At 39.3% G+C, this 19543-nt stretch overlaps 1 protein-coding gene and 1 pseudogene across 3 annotated transcripts; both read left to right on the top strand.

Annotated features, from left to right (window-relative positions):
• Nucleotides 1–9963: 9963 nt before the first annotated feature.
• Nucleotides 9964–13491, top strand: LOC113616489 (GMP reductase 1 pseudogene; annotated as a pseudogene).
• Nucleotides 13492–17147: 3656 nt separating this feature from the next.
• Nucleotides 17148–19339, top strand: TCEAL8 (transcription elongation factor A like 8). 3 transcript variants are annotated; one of them, XM_027099826.1, is made up of 3 exons: nt 17148–17253; nt 17655–17726; nt 18340–19339. In XM_027099826.1, exon 3 carries the CDS (start codon nt 18382–18384, stop codon nt 18733–18735), a length of 354 nt encoding a protein of 117 aa, XP_026955627.1. In that variant the 5' UTR covers nt 17148–17253; nt 17655–17726; nt 18340–18381; the 3' UTR covers nt 18736–19339. The 3 variants fall into 3 exon arrangements, with proteins under 3 accessions (XP_026955627.1, XP_026955631.1, XP_026955630.1); XM_027099830.1 differs by lacking the exon at nt 17655–17726; XM_027099829.1 differs by lacking the exon at nt 17148–17253 and having other exon boundaries at nt 17579–17726.
• Nucleotides 19340–19543: the final 204 nt, after the last annotated feature.

Here is a 19543-nt window from a genome sequence, read left to right as displayed (position 1 = left end):
TTTCCCTGGAGTCTCTAGTGAGTTACACCCCACTATGTTCCCTACTGAACTATGGAGAAGGTCCCCCTTCTCACGTTATAGTTTTATTAACTATAAAACTATAGTTGACATGAAATGTGGGAAACGCTTTGTAAAATCTTAATTAATGCATTTTCAGGCATTATAATTAGCCCACTAGACTTGCCCTATTCAAAGCAAAGAATTTATCTTATTCATTTTGGTACCTACAACACATGACAGAAGCTTAAAAATCAATACATTAATTATTGAGTCAGAAGGCTTCAATTCTTGGCCCAGTTCTGTCCCTGATTGAATACATAATCTTGAGCACATAATTTCATTCTTTAGCAATTGAAACTTGCCACTCCAAAAGGAACACAGCAAGAGAGGGATTATACCACAATCCATTGTTAAATAATTTTAACATTGGATATAGTAGTGTTTCTCAAAGTTTGCTAGCTATTAGCAGACCATCTGCATCGAAAACACCTACCTTGTTGAAAATGCAGAATCCTGGCTCCCGCCTCAGATCCAATGTATCAGAATCTCTTTTGACTTTTCCCCAAAATGTCTCTGTGTATATAAGTCCATGCCAATCCCTCACTTCGTCCCAGCTTACCCTTCCCCCTCCCTGTGTCCTCAAGTCCATTCTCTTCGTCTGTGTCTTTATTCCTGTCCTGCCCCTAGGTTCTTCAGAACCTTTTTTTTTTTTTTTTAGATTCCATATATATGTGTTAGCATACGGTATTTTAGATAGCTAGTGGGAAGCAGCCGCATAGCACAGGGAGATCAGCTTGGTGCTTTGTGACCACCTACAAGGGTGGGATAGGGAGGGTGGGAGGGAGACACAAGAGGGAGGAGATATGGGGATATATGTATAGGTATAGCTGATTCACTTTGTTATACAGCAGAAACTAACACACCATTGTAAAGCAATTATACTCTAATAAAGATGTTAAAATATGTCTCTGTGTAGGTGTCCTTTGTTTTTAGCTCATTTTTATTTTTATGGATATATGTATAAAATTAAAAAACCCAATAGTGTAAGAGAATATATTATTAAAAACTGCAGTCTGCCTCATCATTCCACATTCTCACTGTCCAGAAGCAACTACCATAAATGTTTTTGGTTTCTTCTGGTATTTACCTCCGTATTTCAGAAGAATATGCTTATGCTGCTATTTCTTTCTCTTTTATAAAATTAATTAAATTAATTTATTTATGGCTGCGTTGGGTCTTTGTTGCTGCGCGTGGGCTTTCTCTAGTTGTGGCACACGGGCTTCTCATTGTGGTGGCTTCTCTTGTTGTGGAGCACGGGCTCCAGACATGTGGGCTTCAGTCGTTGCGGCGTGTGGGCTCAGTAGTTGTGGCTTGTGGGCTTAGTTGCTCCGCGGCATGTGGGATCTTCCCGGTCCAGGGCTCGAACCCGTTTCCCCTGCATTGGCAGGCGGATTCTTAACCACTGCGCCACCAGGGAAGTCCTGATATTTCTTTTTTTAACGCCTTTATTGAAATATAATTCACATATCACAACATTCACTCTTTTCTTCATAAAAATTCACCCTCTTAAAGTGCACAATTCAGTGGTTTTCAGTATATTAACAGAGTTCTGAAACCATCGCCATTATTCAGTTACAGGACATTTTTATTGCCCTAAAAAGAAACCTCATACCCGTTAGCACATAATGGTGCTCCCATTCCCTCCTCTCCCCGGCAACTGGCAAACACTGATCTGCTTTCTGTCTCTATGGATTTGCCTATTCTAGACATTTCATAGAAATGGAATCATATAGTACATGGCCTCTGTTGTCTAGTTTCTTTCATGTAGCATAATATTTTCAAGGTCCATCCACGTCCATATCAGTACTGAACATTCGTGTACATTTTCTTTTGTCTTTTAAAATAAACTATTGAAAATTCAAAATATAAAATTTTCAAGTACAGAAATGATGGTTCTGCCTTAGTTTATTATGTAGATAACCTCAGACCATGCTGATTATTACGTCCAAAGTTGCTTTTAACTTCATTTGAATGCTTTGATTCATTTTATGAAGAGGTACTGTAATATATTTGTTTTGTTTCTGATTTATAAAAAACACAGGTATGTAGTATTTGATACACTAGTTAATCATTTCTGCTGGAAGAAGCAAAGGTAATTTCTTTCCATTTTTTCTTTTTTTTTTTAACATCTTTATTGGAGTATAATTGCTTTACAATGGTATGTTAGTTTCAGCTTCACAACAAAATGAATCAGTTATATATATACATATATTCCCATATCTCTTCCCGCTTGCGTCTCCCATTTTTTCTTTTTTTAATTAAAATTTTTACCAGTTTTGTTGAGACATAATTGACATACATCACTGTATACATTTAAGGTATACAGCATAATGGCTTGAGTTACATATATTGTGAAGTGATTACTACAATAATTTTAGTTAACACCCATTATCTCATATAAGTACAATAAAAAGAAAAGAAAAACATTTTTCTCCTTGTGATGAGAACTCAAGATTTACTCTCTTAACAAATTTCATATATATCATACAGCAGTGTTAACTTCTTGCATGTAAATATGTTTTCAATTTTCTTGAGTATATACCTAGGAGTGGAATTGCTGGTTCATGTGGTAACTCTAACTTTTTGAGGACCTGCCAAACTGTTTCCAAAGCAACTGTGCCATATGACAATCCTATCAGCAGTGTACGAGGGCTCCGATTTCTCCACATTCTCACCAACGCTTGTCATTGTCTGTATCTTTTCTTATAGCCATCCCAGTGGGTATGAAGTGGAATCCCACTGTGGCCTTGATTTGCATTTGCTTGATGGCTAATGATGCTGAGCATGTTTTCATGTGCTTATTGGCCATTTGTATATCTTCTTTGGGGAAATGTGTATTCAAGTCCTTTACCCATTTTTAAATTAGGTTGATTGTCTTTTTATTGTTGAGCTGTAACAGTTCTTTGTTTATTCTGGATGCAAGTTCCTTATCAGACATATGACTTAACAACTGCTATTCCTCGACTTGTTTAGTTATTACCTATAGACTTTCTGATATGACACTTGAGTAGTACTCTCTTACCATCATAATCACCACTATCATAATCACTTGCCTCTCAATATAGTTTTCCCACATATAAAGTGTATTTTAACAAGAATTCCAGTGATTCTGTTGCTTAACTCTGAGGACCATTTGTGTGTTTAGGCTAAGCTTATGATAGGATAGCTACCAACCCCAAAACATCAGTGGCTTAACACAACAAAAGTTTATTTCTCACACTTCATGAGAATTGGGGATGGAGAGGTTCTGCTCCCCCTAGCTTCCCAGAGATCCAAACTAATCATGATACCACTGCAGCAGAGGAAAAGAATACATGGAGATATCACACACCTTTTTCTACACTGTGGCCTAGAAGTGATGTAAATCATCACTGTTCACAGTCCATTTTTTCATATTTCTAGCTCTTTTAATTCTGACAGGCAATTTTGAGAGAGGTGTTATTGTGCCTTCAATATAGGTGACTAAACTGAGGCTCAAAGAGTGTATGTGATTTATACAAGGTTACATACCTGTAAGGGGAAGAGCCTAGATTGGAACCTAAGGATTTATCTTCACCTTATTGCCCAGCCAATCCTTTAGGATGTCCGAATAGTGGTAATGGTTCTTCAGATGACAGACCTAAAAAGCAAGGCTCACAGTGGCATTGCTTCCTCCACCATTAATGCCTTAAAAAGGCATTTAATGCCAGTTCACAGCTTGACTGCCTTAGTACCCAAATCAGATGCTGTGCCTACAACACATGAGGGTATTCAAACAGGTGGTAACACCTGTTTTCTCCTGAGTTGGAGGACCACATGCCTTTGTAAGCTCCTTTGCCTGCTGTCTCCTGTACTTCTGGGACTGGGCTGAATCAAACATCAGAAGCAAGGCATCAGGCAGATACAGAACTGAATTCACCACAAAACCACTAAAACAGGCCCAGGCACAACCAAGGCCCTTCTGGGAGTCTGAGCAAGGTTGTTTGGGGTTACTGTCCAACTGCATCCCCATCACTATTGCTCTGGATACTACTTCACTGAACTCTGAGAGAAGGGTTCAACCCTTCTACTTTAAACTCAAAATTATCTGGTCAGTCTTAGTTTGTAGCTGAAAAGGAGAAATTCTTTACATTTTTAGGCTATGGAGTTTTACTTCCATCTCTACAAAAGTCTCCTTCATACCTCAAAGGGAAAGAGGACAGGGAAGAAATGCAAAGCTTTACGACTGACAATTTATGAGTTCTCATCATTCCAATGATAGGAATAGTCTCCAGACTATTTAACTTTTCACCTGTTCACCTTGAGCCAACAGACAATGGCCAATGTTGCTAAAGACAGCCATATAATAAGGAATATCTACCTTGCTTCTCCCTCACTATCCTCCCAGACACAAGAATATTTTTGGGATAATGAGAGAAATGTTTCTGAAATAGGCCCCAACTCCCTGTCCAGTGCAAGGCACAAGAGCAAAAGAGATTGTACTGCTTATGGGAACCAAAAGGAACTTTAAATCAAATGTTATATTTAAGTTGTAAAATGAACAAGTCAAATTTTAGTTTCAGCTCCAAATGGAGAGCTGAAAAGAATGCTACTCACACTTACAACAGGAAAAGAAGTTGGATAAATGCAAAATAACATTTTGCATTTTAAAATATTTATTTATTTGGCTGTGCTGGGTCTTAGTTCAGCATGCAGTACCTAGTTCCCTGACCAAGGATTGAACCTGGGCCCCCTGCACTGGGAGCATGGAGTCTTAACCACTGGATCACCAGGGAAGTCCCCAAAATAACAAATCTTCTTAAAACCTTTAGAGAACTGAGGTCACAGGGCAAATGATTATCCCAAAATCTAGAGAGAGACTCATGTAGGGAGAAATAGGACCCAAGCATTTGCTTATCTGGAATAGACACCACAAAACACCATGTAGACCAGTAGGAAAATTCAGCTTGAAATTTCTAATGAATTTCTAAAGACTTAAGGCTAGCATGAGAGTGTTCAGTCCCTGAAGTCCACAGACATAAAGAGCTTGCACTCTCTTTCAAGCTTTAATCCAGAAACCCCACTAGGTGTTATCAGGGAGAATTTGAGAGAGCTTTCCCCATATTGCCAGCTAAGAGAGGGAGATAGCAGTCACTGCTGAAATTCCAACCAGACCTATCTCCCCTAGTAAACAAAAGACTTAATCTGCAGGGAAACGGACAACAAAACCCATATCCTAAAGTCTAAAGTAGAAACCCACTGCAGCTAGGAAAGGGAAACAGAAAAACAAAAAAACTTATGAGGGGAGGCTTAGCATTATACCTGGAGGAGAGGCATGAACACATGTGAAGATTACACCACCAAAACTCAGGTTCACAGTGGTTGCCTAAGATGAAGACACAATCAGAACACCAGAGAATGCTCGTCCCTCCCTCAACACCACACTAACAAACACTGAGTAAAAATAACAGTGGAGGACAGCAGGAAACAGGTTCCTTTTGGGGAGAAATACAAAGGGAAACTGCAAAACCAGGTGGAAACACTCAGAGCCAAATAGGAAGAAAACATCAAACTCAGCCCAACTTCTAACTAGATTAATGCAAACTTCACACTAAAAGCTTTGTAGGAATGACAGGCTCATCTCCAATAATAAACTCCATTTACCTCAGTAATTACTGTCTTATACAAATCCAGTTTTCAAGTAAAAATTATGAGAAATACAAAAAGAAAAGAAAAGACTCTGAAGAGGCAAAGCAATAATCAGAAATGACACAGATCTTGACACCATCAGACAGGAAATTAAAAATAACTATGGTCGGTGTTCCACTTTTGGCAAGGCAATATGAGGAACTCTGAGGATCCATTTCCCAGTGAAATTGTTAAAAGTTATTCTCCTAAAATACAATCATTTAAATTCTTTGGAAATGGTCCTAAGGGCATACAGCAAATGAAGAAACGTTTTTAAAAGACAATCTACTATAACAATAAGAACAATGATAATCTGTGGCATTTGAACCAAGATTCTTTTCTTGCCTTCCCACTTCCAGCTTAGCATGATGGAAACTTCACTCCAGAAGGGTGTAGTCAAAAACACAGGTCTCCTTCTCCCCCAGCTCACATCTGAAGGGTCACAGTATCTTCCCAGGAGAGACAAAACTTCTCATCCTGCCTTGAGTTGACTGTTGCTCAGGCTAAATTCCAAGTGAGTGCAGCTGAAAGGTTGGGGCTCCTTCTGCTCCTCCCCCATTCATCATAAGGAGGCTCTACCTTCAGCATAGTGTGCTAAGAATACTGGGGACTCAATTTCCTGGGAGAGGCAAGCCAGGAAGACCTGAAGGAACTGCCCATCCTGAGTCAAGTGTACAGCTCCTAAAGTAGCAGTGTCACTCAGAGAGAATTGTGCTACTGTCACCATCCTTAGCTCCAGAGCCTTGTATCAGAGATTTTCCCAGGGGGAGAGGCAGGCCTTAAAACAGAGAGCTCCAAAACTCTTTCCAAAGGAACTGACTTCATTTGTCACACAGTGTGAACTTGAAGGCTACAGGTGCTATAAAAAATGGAGGTTGTAGTGAATAACAATTAAGAGGAGGTCAGTAGATTCATTAGAGATATAAGCTAAATGTTAGGCCAGCTAGTCTACTAGAGAATTAGGAAAATAGACAGCTAAGTAGAGTCTTCTTGGAGTCCAAACAAATGTCAAACAATGACCTCAAAAACTGTATCTGAAAAGGAGCCCAAATTTAATCCCATGAATCTGTGGAGCAACTTATGCCCCCGTGTATTGTCAAAAACAATAAAGCAATCAACCATTCAAGTATGTTCAGGTAAGGAGTCAGTAAAGAGAGGACTGCCAAAACCACTGTCATCCCAGAGTGACTATGGGCATACCAATACTGTACACTCTGAGGATCAACATAGAGGCATCATATAGCAGGGAGGAAATGGACATGATTGAAATAATTCAGCCAGTCACTAAAAAAACAAGCAAATAACAACAAAAATAAGCCCCAGAGAGAGAGGATCAGTACTCAGAGTTGCTAAAATATATTATCTGAAAAAATTGCAAGACATGTAGAGAAACAGAAAAATATGACCCACATGTGGGGAGCAAAGCAGGCAACAGAAACTGCTTGTGAGAGTAACCAGATGTAGAATTTAACAAATACTTCAACATGGCCAATATGTTCAAAGAATGAAAAAAACCCTATGATTAAAGAAGTAAAGGCAGGTATGATGACACTATTATATCAAATAGAAAAACAATCAATCAATAGATAGATATTATAAAAAGAAACAAGTGGAAATTCTGAAAAATAGAAAGATTGAAATGAAAAATTCACTAGAGGAGCTCAACAGTAGATTTGAGAATTAGTGAACTCTAAGATTCATAGATTTTATGTAATCTGAATAAGAAAGAGAAAAAAGTAATGACTGTGGTGACCTAAATGGGAAGGAAATCCAAAAAAGAGGGGATATATGTATACATATAGCTGATTCACTTGGCTGTACAGTAGAAACTAACACAACATTGTAAAGCAACTATACTTCAATAAAAATTAATTTAAAAAAAGAAAAAATCATGAAAAATGAACAGAGTCTCAAAGATATGTGGGACACCATTAATTGCACCAACATACACATAATGAGAATACCAAAAGGAGAGAAAAGAGAGTGAAAGGAGCAGGAAAAAGATACAAAGAAATGATGTCCGAAAACTTCCCAAATTTGAATGAAAACATTCATCTACATATCCAGGAAGCTCAGTGATTTCAAACAGGATAAACGCAAGAGACTGACAAACAGACACAACATAGTAAGAATGCTGAAAGCCATTCTTACTATGCTGAAAGTCAAAGACAAGGAGAAAATGTTGAAAGCAGCAAGAAAAAAAATGACTCCTGACTTATAAGAGAACTCCAATAAGATCAACAGCTAATTTATCACCAAAACAATAGAGGCCAGAAGGAAGTGGGATAGCATATTCAAACTGTTCAAAGATACAAAAAGTCAACCAAGAATCCTGTATTCACCAAAGCTATCTTTCAAAAGTGAACACAAAATAAAGACATTCCCAGAAAAACAAAAAAATGAGAGAACCTTTCACTAGCAGACCCACCTTACAAGATATACTAAAGGAAGTTCTCTACTTCTGAAAGCAAATGACCCCAGACAGTAATTTGAATCCACTGGGGAAAAAAAGCACATATAAAGTTAATTATGTAATTATAAAACACAGTTCAAATGTATATTTATTTCCCCTTCCTTCTCTCAACTGGTTAAAACAGTATATATATAATGTATTATTGGCCTTATAACAGAGAAAAGAAATATATTTGCCAATAAAAACACAAAGGAGATGGGTGGGAGCAAAGCTGCAATAGGCTAAGGAAACAAATCCAGAGGGTAACTAAAATCCCCTGGAAGAAATGAAGAAAACCAGAAGTGATAAATGAAAAGGTTAACATAATAAATTCTATAAATATATACTTGCTATCCTTCTTTCATTTTCCATAAGAGACGTAAAGTTATGTAAAGTAATAATGGTAACAGTGGATGGGTTTTATAACATTTTGTTGTAACATGTATAACAATACCACAATAAGTGGATAAAGGGAATAGAAATATATAGAAGTGATGTTTCTATATCTCACTGGAATTAAGTTAGTATAAAACTGAAATAGAACCCAATAAACTAAGATGTATATGTCAAGTCCTAGGGTAACCACAAAGGAAATAACTCTAAAAGATATAATGAAAAAGTCATTAAATAAATTAAAATCCTTCATTAGAATATATTTAATTAATGTAAGAAAAATGGAGGAAAAGAAGAGAGGAACAAAAAACACATGAGATATATGACAGACAAAAAGTAAGTTGACAGAGGGACTCCCCTGGTGGTCCAGTGGCTAAGACTCCGCACTCCCGATGCAGGGGACCCAGGTACCATCCCTGGTCAGGGAACTAGATCCCACATGCTGCAACTAAAAGTTTGCATGCCACAACTAAAGATTCCACATGCCACAACTAAGGATCCTGTGTGCTGCAACTAAGATCCGATGCAGCCAAATAAATAAATAAATAAATAAATTTTTTTTTAGAAAAAGTTGGCAGAAATAAATTCAATCATATCAATAATAACATTAAATATGAATGGATTAAACAATTCAAACAAAAGGCAGGGATTGTCAGATTAGATTTTTAAAAGATCCAACTGTATGGTGTTTACAAGAAGCATATTTTAGGTTTAAACATATAAAGATTGAAAGGAAAATGATAAAAATATGTATATCATGAAAACAGCAACCATAAGAAAGCTGGAGTAACAATACTATTATCAGACAAAATAGAATTAAAAATAAAAAAGGTTACTAGAGGTAAAGAGTGACATTTTATAATGATAAAATGGTCAATCCATCAGGAAGATAAAACAATATTACAAATATATGGAACTAACAATAGGACTAAAAGTATGTGAAGCAAAAACTATGAAAACTGATGGGAAAAATAGACAATTCAACTATAATAGTTAAAGAGTTCAATATTCCACTTTCAATAATGCATAGAACAACAAAGCAGAAGATCAACAAGAAAATTCAAAGACTTGAAAAATGCTATAAACCAATTAGACCTAACAGACATCTGTAGAACACTCCACCCAGCAACAGCAGAATATACATTCTCCTCAAACGCACAGTGAAACTTCCTCATGATAGTCCATATAGGATAGGCCATAAAAATCTCAATAAATGTAAAAAAAAAAAAGAAATAATAAAAAGTATATGCTCTGACCACAGTAGAATAAAATGAGAAATCAACATCAAAAAGAAATTTGGGATATACACAGATATATAGAAATTTTAAAATGCTTTCCTCAATAATCACTGGGTCAAAGAAGGAATTAAAAAGGAAATTAGAAAACACAATGAGGTGAATGAAAATGAAGATATGACATCCAAGACTTATAGGATGCAGGTAAAACAGTGCTTAAAAGGAAATATATAGCTGTAAATATTTATATTAAAAAAGAAGATCCCAAATATATAACTTAAACTTCTACCTTAAGACACTGGAAAAAGAAAAACAAACTAAACATAAAGTGAACATAAATAAGGAAACAGAAAAGATTAGATTTGAAATTAATGAAATGGAGAAGAGAAAATATCAGTTAAACCCAAAGTTTATTCTTGGAAAACATCGAAAAAATTGACAAACCGTTAGCTAGATTAACTAAGAAAAACAAAGAGAAGACTCAAATTACTTAAACCAGAAATGAAAGAGTGTGGGCTTCCCTGGTGGTGCAGTGGTTAAGAATCCACCTGCCAATGCAGGGGACACAGGTTTGAGGCCTGGTCCGCAAAGATCCCACATGCCGTGGGGCAACTAAGCCCGTGTGCCACAACTATTGAGCCTGCGCTCTAGAGCCTGCAAGCCACAACTACTGAGCCTGCGTGGTACAACTACTGAAGCCCGTGAGCCTAGAGCCTGTGCTCCGCAAAAAGAGAAGCCACTGCAATGAGAAGCCCGCGCACTGCAATGAATAGTAGCCCCCACTCGCTGCAACTAGAGAAAGCCCGCGTGCAGCAACGAAGACCCAATGCAGCCAAAAACAATGAATAAAATTTTAAAAAAGAAAGAAAGCAAGAAAGAAATGAAAGAGGGGCATTACTATTGACCTCTCAGGGAAAAAAATGATTAAAAGGAATACTATGAACAACTGTATGTCAATGAATTAGATAACTTAGATGACATGGACAAATTCCTATCAAAATTGACTCAAAAAGAAAACGATAATCTGAATAAACCAATATAATAATAAGTTAAGAAATTGAAATAATAATAAAAAATAATTATTTGCCCCCCAAAAGCCCAGGCCTACATGACTGTGCTGATTAATTCTACCAAGCATATAAAGAAGAATTAATACAAATCCTTAGCAAACTCTTCCATAAATAGAAGGGGAAGGAACACTTCCCAACTCATCGTAAGACCTGTATTACCCTGATACTAAAACTGGTCAAGGACATCACAAGAAAACTACAGACCACTAACTGTTATGAATATATATGCAAAAGTACTAAACAAGATGATAGGAAATTGAATCCAGCAACATATAAAAATCATCATACACTACAACAAAGTGGTATTTATCTCAGGAATGTTCGGTTGCTTTAACATCTGAAAATAAATTAATATACATCTGTACAATGGAATACTACACAGTAATTAAAAGGAACAAATTTCTGATTCACACAATAACATGTATGCATTTCAAATGTATTTTGCTAAGTGAAAGAAGCCATACTCAAAAATATATGTATTGTCTGATTCCATTTATATGACATTATGTAGAGGTTAATATATATAGATATAAAAGAGGCTTCAAGGGTGAGGATGGGGGGAGTAGTTGACTACAAAGGGGTCACACAAGGGAAATTTTAGAGTGATAGAACTCTTCAGTATGGTACTGTGGTGGTTGATACATGACTATATGAATGTTTTCAAATTTCACAGAACTGCACACCACAAAGGGTGACTTTTGCTCTATGTCCATTAAAAAATATACAAATCAAGATGTAGGGGAGCCCTAGACGGAAAGCACACTGTTGCAAATGAATCTCCTATATTATAGATGTATGCCGTAACTTCAATAAAAAGGGTAGGGAAAAAAAAGAGCTGACCTAAGCTGCTTTGAAAAAGTGACTGGATATTATAACGGTCAAGACAAAAAGAACTATACAGAAATGCTATGTTCTGGTGGGGAAATTTGTTTCTCACAGGGGTACATGACAGAAGTTCTGAAACTACTTTAACTATATACTAGAGTTAAATAAATAAGTAAATAAATTATGCATAAAGGAGAACCAGGTTTCTCACTGTCAGAGATAGTATTGCACAAATGTTAATTTCTTTGTTTTTATAAATGTACCACAGGTATTAGGCTAAGCTAGATGTAGGGTTTACAGAAAAGCTTTGTACTATCTTCTTTAGAACTAAAATTATTTCAAAACAAAAAGTTTAAAAAATAAACCAGACTGAGTTTCAAAAACCCAAAACAAAACTCTCTTAATGAATGAAAGTCATTGAATAGTTGAGGAAACAAACTGAAATGTCATTAAACGAATTCATCATTCAGTGAGAAACAGAAGATTTGACAGACCATAGTTGACAGCAATTACTGGAAAAAATAAAATTGTTCCATGTTTATACCAGAAAATTAGAACTACTTAACACACACATATATGTATGCATTATTTGTATGTGCGTGGGACAGTATTCTCTAAATACTGTTCTGCCACTTTCTTCACTCAAAAATATAACTTCAATATAATTTGATGTCACTACACATTTTTTATTTCATTACTTTTTATATCTGCACAATTTCCACAGTGTGGATAATTTATTTAACCATTCCCATATTAGCGAAAATTTAAATCGTTTCCACCAACTTGAACTTTCAACATTGGAGGGGTTACAAAGTTGAACCAGATAAGGTTTTTGTCCTATGGCACTTACAGATAAGTAAGGGATACAAAGCAGAAAGTCAACAAAACAGGATGAAAGAGTTAGGATGGGTAAATAGAGTGCAGGCAACTAAGTCAGAATCAACAGGTCAGCAAAGATTTTCTTTCCATTATAAACTTAATATTTTAAAGCACCTAGCCAGCAACAACAGCACTCTCTCCCCAACAACTCTGCTTTTGCCACAGGAAAAAGTTGCCTGGTCCAAGCTGTAGTACAGCTGAAGTGTGCCTCTCCGCAACCTAGCAATAGCTCTACATAGATACGAACCTCAAGGCTTAAGCAAAGCAATCTCAAGAATCTAGCTGAGGTGGATCTTAAGCATTCTGTCACATAGTAAGAAAGTCTAAGCAGACCAACTCAAGGATTCCTATTACTGTGGTCAACACAGACACCATGGGGACGTATGAAAGGGCAGTGGTTATGACACAGCATTTCAGGTTCACAGCAATTCATAAGCATTATGCTCTGGATAACTAGAAACTCTTGGCCACAATAATCCACAATGTGTGCAGCATTTAGCTGTGAGTTCAGGAAGTGGGCAGAATTATCTGGAAGAGATGAAAAGTTGTGCTTCAAGTTAAGTTCATTTGCTTGGATGTGGCCAGTGGCTATCCCGAAGAGTTTGTGGAACTTCTGAAACTTACGCATGCCAAATTTCCAAATGTCAGGGAACGTAGTGACAGGAGAGATGGTAGAAGAGTTTACTTTCTGAAGCAGAGACTTATAGTCTAAGTGGAAATCAGCCTGGGCTCTATGTGTACCATTTACATCAGAACATGAGTGGACTACCCGCAGTTGAGCAAAGTGACGAAATGCGTTGGGTCTCGTTGCACTCCAAAGGGGCAAATCATCTCAGAAGACAGCTGCTTTGAGTCCATGCACAGCAGCCAAACCTTTGGATCTGGAGCAGATTTTGCCATACTGGGAGGGATGTTTTCAAGCCATAGATAGTGTGCTAGAGAAGCGAGGGAGAGAAATAGCCCTCTCAAGCTATTCTATGGGATGAGCTTTGAAAGAGCAATAAGAAATATGCAGGAGTTGCTGAATACAGAGCCTCAGGAAATGACTTCGAAAGAGAACATAAAAAACAATATTCTGGATATCATATTCTTGTATAAGAGCTCCTTTCTCCTCCCCTCACAGCACTTGAAAGGCTTTAGACTTTGGAGCTATCCCCAGTGCCCTCTTGGTGTATAAAAACAGAATATTGATTGGGTCAGAGGTACATGGTGTCTACTCTCCAGAATTCATGTCTTCATTGTTTAAATCAATTTGTGCCCTCTTTTCATTCCTTTTTAAAAATAGTTTTTAATTGACAAGAATGCTCTTGTCTCCAAAAATCTTACATTTAAAAAGCTACTGTGATTAACTTGATTTCAAAGGCAGCTGAATGCTATATTGATGCACTGAAATTGCTCAGGGACGAGGATGAAGGTAAAGGCCTGTACCATCTGGCTCTTGGTAAGGTGTGAACCAGTGAGCTGACTGATCTCTCTCTTATGACTATTTAGGAAAACAGGACAATATCCTCTGTCAGTAGCTCCATAAAAATGGTATTAAGGTTGTTCTGACTATCTGTAAGTAGAATAAGCAGAGGAGGGGGACAATGAAACTTCTGCTCCAATTTTTGTGCAAGCAGAAAGAAGGATCGTCTGTGAGCCAATTGGCATACAGCTCCTTCTGAATCTCTGAGATTTCTGGGAGATGCACTGTTTAAAATCACAAGAGCCACTCAAGCAGCATGAGAGCTGGAGCCTGACCCCCACTCTCCATCAACCCACATTTGAACATCTGCCTGGTTAGATAACCCCCACCCAACACAAACACAAACACACAGGAAAGGGGAAAGGTAAAAGGCAACATTTGCTAAGAGCAATATGAGGGGTGCAGACCCTACCTGCAGCATTGATGGGGCAGGGCGGGGTAGAGATCACTTCCAGCTGAGGTGGCTTTAGAGGCTGGGTGATGAAGGTTAGGTCCCTAAGAATGAGCAGGACCAGGATCTAGGAGGAAGAGGAGTGCAATCAGGTGGAAGAACATATCATGCAAAGACAGAGAGAAGAAGGCATACTTGGGCATAGTGTATGAGAGTTCCTTTTGGATGGGGCAGAGAAGTAGATGACAAGTGTGGCTCAATTCTGATCAACACTGAATGTCAGGATGAGGAAAGTAGGATTTAATTCACAGATAGTGGGGTTGCCAGCCAGGGCCTTTGAACAGGAGAATGACAAGTTGAAAATAAGAAAGAGTGAAGTTTAATTTGATGGTAATGTGCAAAGTAAATTGAAGATGGAGAGGGAGGCCTGAAGGTAGATAGGTCAGAGAAAAGGTTACCCTAGTAGTCCAGTTTGAAGCAATGTTTATAGCAACTCTTTTCATTATTACTCAAAACTGAGAACAACACAAATGTCCTACTGAGGGTACATGGACAAATAAACTGGAACATCCATATAACAGAATACTACTCAGTAAAAAGAAAAGAATGAGCTATTAATGCATGAAACAGCTTAAATGATGAATCTCCAGGGCATTATGCAGAGTGAAGGAAGCCTGTCTCTAAATGTGACATGTTGTAGATTTCATTTATGTAACATCCTGAAAAAGACAAATGATAGGAGTTGGGAATAGATCAGAGGTTGCCAAGAGTTCAGGAAAGGGGGGTAAGGTATGACTGCAAAGTGGTGGCATGAGGAAGTTTTTTTGGGGGTGATTGAACTGTATCCTGTATTGTGGTGGTAGTTCCACAAATCTATACATTTCTTAAACTTCATAGAACTGTACACCCAAAAAAGAGTCCATTTCTCTATATGATAATAATTTTTTAAAAATATCAGTTATCCCCTGTTAAATATAACATCTGAAAGGATGGAAATATTTTGTGGTACTTAATGGTTACATCTTTATAATTCAGTAGCTATATTTATATTAAAAACTCTCCCTCGAATAATAGGAAATATATCCATCAACTGTGGAATAAATTCTTCATGCTTAAATATAAATGATAAAACATTAAGACAACAAAAATACTTTTTCCAACCCTGCTTTCTCTGTGGTGGGCTCTGTTTTTGGCTACCGCATCCCACTGTGACCATCCTAGATAAGAGACCCCTCTCTGCCTCCTTCCCCTGACTCTCCAGCTGGCTCCACTGGCCAGACTGCCATTCCCAGCACCAACATACCTCCAGGTACCAGTGGATTCTGGGTTGCGGGGATATCAATTTCCTCTTTTAACTAATATTTTTACTGCAATGATGTCCTCTCTGCTTTCTGATCATAACAATTATGCATGTTGATAGTTCTCTTTTCTAATGGATCAAAGTGAATGATATCAGAATATCTCAAGAGTGGCATGCAAGAACAAAAATTCCACCTGTTAAAAAGCCTCACACCAAATGGTGAGATAGAGGGAACTCTCTCCTTTCTGAGTGTTTCAAGGATGTATGAGAGTTATTTTCCAACACATTTTTTTGAGTTCCAAAGTAAAGTTGACTCCTTAGACTCATCTGATTAGCAAGGCACTGGATCCTACAGAGGACATGAGAAGAGGCAGTGTGCCTAAAGCCTCCACTTAAAACTCAAGCGGAAGCCATGCAGCAGTCCTCATGAAAAGGTCAGACATCTAATACTTGATAACTTGAGTTCAGCCAGAAAGAGAAAAAGTAGTGGATTACTTACATAAAATTGCTACACAAGGGAAAACTGGGCCTCTTCCCACAGATTAATTTGGGGTCAGGTTTTTTTTGTTTTGTTTTGTTTTTGTGGTACGCGGGCCTCTCACTGTTGTGGCCTCTCCCGTTGCGGAGCACAGGCTCCGGACACGCAGGCTCAGCGGCCATGGCTCACGGGCCCAGCCGCTCCGCGGCATGTGGGATCTAACGGACGGGGGCACGAACCCGTGTCCCCTGCATCGGCAGGCGGACTCTCAACCACTGCGCCACCAGGGAAGCCCTGGGGTCAGTTTTTAAAGGCGCTGCTTTAATAAGATTTTAAAAACCTTTTCTAACAGATCAATATGTTGTGAAAACTGTCATTTCATTTGCAGCCATTAGAAAACTTTTCCAAAGTCTTAAAAATTCATGTAACTAATTTGTCCTCCATATTGTGCCAAATATTGCTTATGTGGAATCTCTTTCCTAAAAATCATTTTTAAAAAGTATGCTGATTGTTTAAAACATTACACAAAGCAGAAAACTATTCAAGAGAACTAGTAAAAAAGAATTCCACACCCTCACTCCCACATTCTTTTCTAGCCGCCCTCCCGCCCCCATCTACCACCTTCCCCCATTTTAATGCTAGACAGGACTCCAAGGGAAATGGTGGACTGGAGGACCTTGGGGGAGGCGTGGAGGTGAAATTGGAAGCAGGAGAGAGAGATGATTCCCCAAAGAAGAAGGAGAAATGGTCGATTCACCCCGAGAGGCTGATTCTCCCTGGTAACCCGAGAAAAACGAGTAGAAACTGCTGGGAGAAGATACCAGTATTGTTGTCTCTGATTGGCAAATACGAAAAAAGATTGACAGTATCAAGTGGAGGGAACGCAGGGGGCGGGCTGCAGTGTTAAATGGGAGGGGTAACCGAAGACCCGAGCTCATTGATGACGCAACGCTCACGTGACCAGGAGTCGACGTGTGCAGAAGTCCTTATAGTCCAGGGCCTGTTTCCCTGTAGCAGCTCCCTATTGCTGGAGGAGAAAAGTGCCCCGGATCCTTTGAGGTCAGTATAAAGGTGGGCGCTGCCTTCGGGACCCTGGGGCCTAGGAGTCAGAGAGCAGAAACCAAGCGTTGCCGGTACCGCTTTCCCAACACTACGGTTCCGCCAAACTCTCATTTTTGTGCAGGAAATTTGGGGCTGTTTGGGGGTGGGTGGGGGTGGAGAGGGAGAAGGGCAGCCAATTGAGGGTCCCGAGACAGAGACATAGAAACAATTTGGAAATAACTTGTCTTCCACTCCCTGCTTGCAGGGAACCGGTGGGCACGGGGGAAGGAGGGCGGGGTTGCCTTAAAAGGAGGGAGAGGATGAGGACGTGGGGAAACTTTAGACGAACAAGGCCTAGAATCGTGAAAGGGACCCGTGATTCAGGTACTGACCTGCTCACCAAGCACTCCTGTCTGCAGGACTCTTGGTCTTTTGGGAGCGACCCAAATCGAGTGAGGGAAGAGGGAGGAAAATCCCCTGGATCCCTGCAGGTCAGTGTAAAGGTGGAATTGCCTCAGGTCCCTGGGGGTGGCTGTGGGGGGTGGGGTGTGAGTCCGGACGACACCAAAGCCCATCCCGGGTCGCTGCCGCCTCTCTCCATCCGGTTGAAGCGCCGGAGGCCTGTGCAGAGCCTGCAACGGAAATGGGGCGGGGGCGGGGGGGGAGGAGACTGGAGAGACGTGGAAGGGGGAGGGGAGGCCAGAGACTGGACCAGCCGGTCTCAGGTGAGAGGCAGGAGGTTGGAATGGCTTGGGAAAGCCCAAAAGGGCGGGAGTGTTGGGAGACCCGAGGCAAGGGAGGGGTTAATTGCTTCTGCGCTGCTCCAGTTTCGGTGCTAGGAGAGGCCTGTAGCAGGGCCTGCTGGGAAATGGTGGGCTGGAGCGGGAGCGAGAAGATGGAGCTGGAGCAGGAGGGGGAGAAAGGGGAGGGGGAGAAAGGGGTGGGGCCAGGGGAGTTCTGAGCCTGAGGATCTAGTCTTCTCTAGTTGGAAAACTTTGACAATTAGGGACCTGAATGTGAAGAGGCCAGTCTCTATGGAAACCCATGCTCTGACTGCTGGTCCATTTGCCTGGCATCTAGTCGTTTTGTTTCCTTGTTTTCCAGGGTTAATTTATTCAAAAAGGAAATAAGAGAAAAATACTCAACATGCAAAAGTCTTGTGAAGAAAATGAAGGAAAAGCACAGAACATGCCAAAGGCTGAGGAAGACCGCCCTATGGAAGCTGTACCACAGGAGGCAGAAAGAAATCCTCAACCGTCTGAAGAAGGTGAAAGCCAGGAAGCAGAAGGAAACCTTAGAGGAGGGCTGACTCAGCCTGGTCAGGGATATAAAGAGGACACTCCGGTTAGGCATTTGGACCCAGAAGAAATGATAAGAGGAGTAGATGAGTTGGAAAGGCTTAGGGAAGAGATAAGAAGAGTAAGAAATAAGTTTGTGATGATGCATTGGAAACAAAGACATTCACGCAGCCGTCCTTATCCTGTGTGCTTTAGGCCTTGAATTCTTTTTTTTTTGGTCTGATGTTAAAATCTGGCCCCTGCTTTCTTTCTGTTAGCATTTTCTGATGTATCTTTGACTATTGTTTTATTTTTAATCATGTGGTGGAGTTTTGTTGTACGTAGTGTCCTTATTACCAGCATCTGGATTTTGTATTTTGACACATTCTCCAGGTCTGTTTTTCAATTGGGAAGTTTCACACATATGCATGAAAATATGTTCATTCCATATTGTAAAGTAAAACATAACAGGTTACAGCATATTTAGTATCAGCTCACATATGTAGGAGAAAATCTCAAATTGTGTGTGTGTGTGTGTGTGTGCGTGTGTATACATACATATATCAAAAATTTAACTGCTTATTTCTGTGTGGTGTGAGTTTTTTTCTTTTTGCTTATATGTATTTTTTAATGAACACGTCACACATACAAAAAGAATTAAAGTTTTTTTTTTATAATTAAGAGTCAATCAAATAATTTGCAACCAGCTTATAAGGGCAATGGGGGGACCTAAATTCTTGATGAAAGAACTATTAAAAAAAATGTAAACCTCAAATTACTTCTGGATCTCTTAGCCAGAGGAATAAAACTGGCAGTTATTACAGATACACTTGCTTAAGACTCAGTCTTTTCATGGGAAAACATTTGCCTCACAGGGCTGCTGTGGGGAAGAAATGAGGTGACTCTGAGCTGTGCTTGGTGGGCTCTTGTTCCCACCTATGCATACAGAACCCCAACCCACTACAGAACATCAGTTTTGAGGGAGGGAGGGTCCTGGCATGACTCAACCTGCACTCAGGAACAAGTCCAAT

The sequence above is a fragment of the Aethalodelphis obliquidens genome, unplaced genomic scaffold (assembly GCF_003676395.1).
Source record: "Aethalodelphis obliquidens isolate GAN/ISIS:26980383/991018 unplaced genomic scaffold, ASM367639v1 scaffold144, whole genome shotgun sequence".
Lineage (NCBI taxonomy): Eukaryota > Metazoa > Chordata > Mammalia > Artiodactyla > Delphinidae > Aethalodelphis > Aethalodelphis obliquidens.
The sequence above is the reverse complement of the archived record's forward strand: the minus strand, read 5'-3'. Positions and strand labels throughout refer to the sequence as shown.

Coding starts and splice junctions, on each gene's coding strand:
- TCEAL8 (XM_027099830.1), top strand. CDS start 18,382: ATGCAAAAGTCTTGTGAAGAAAATGAAGGAAAAGCACAGAACATGCCA.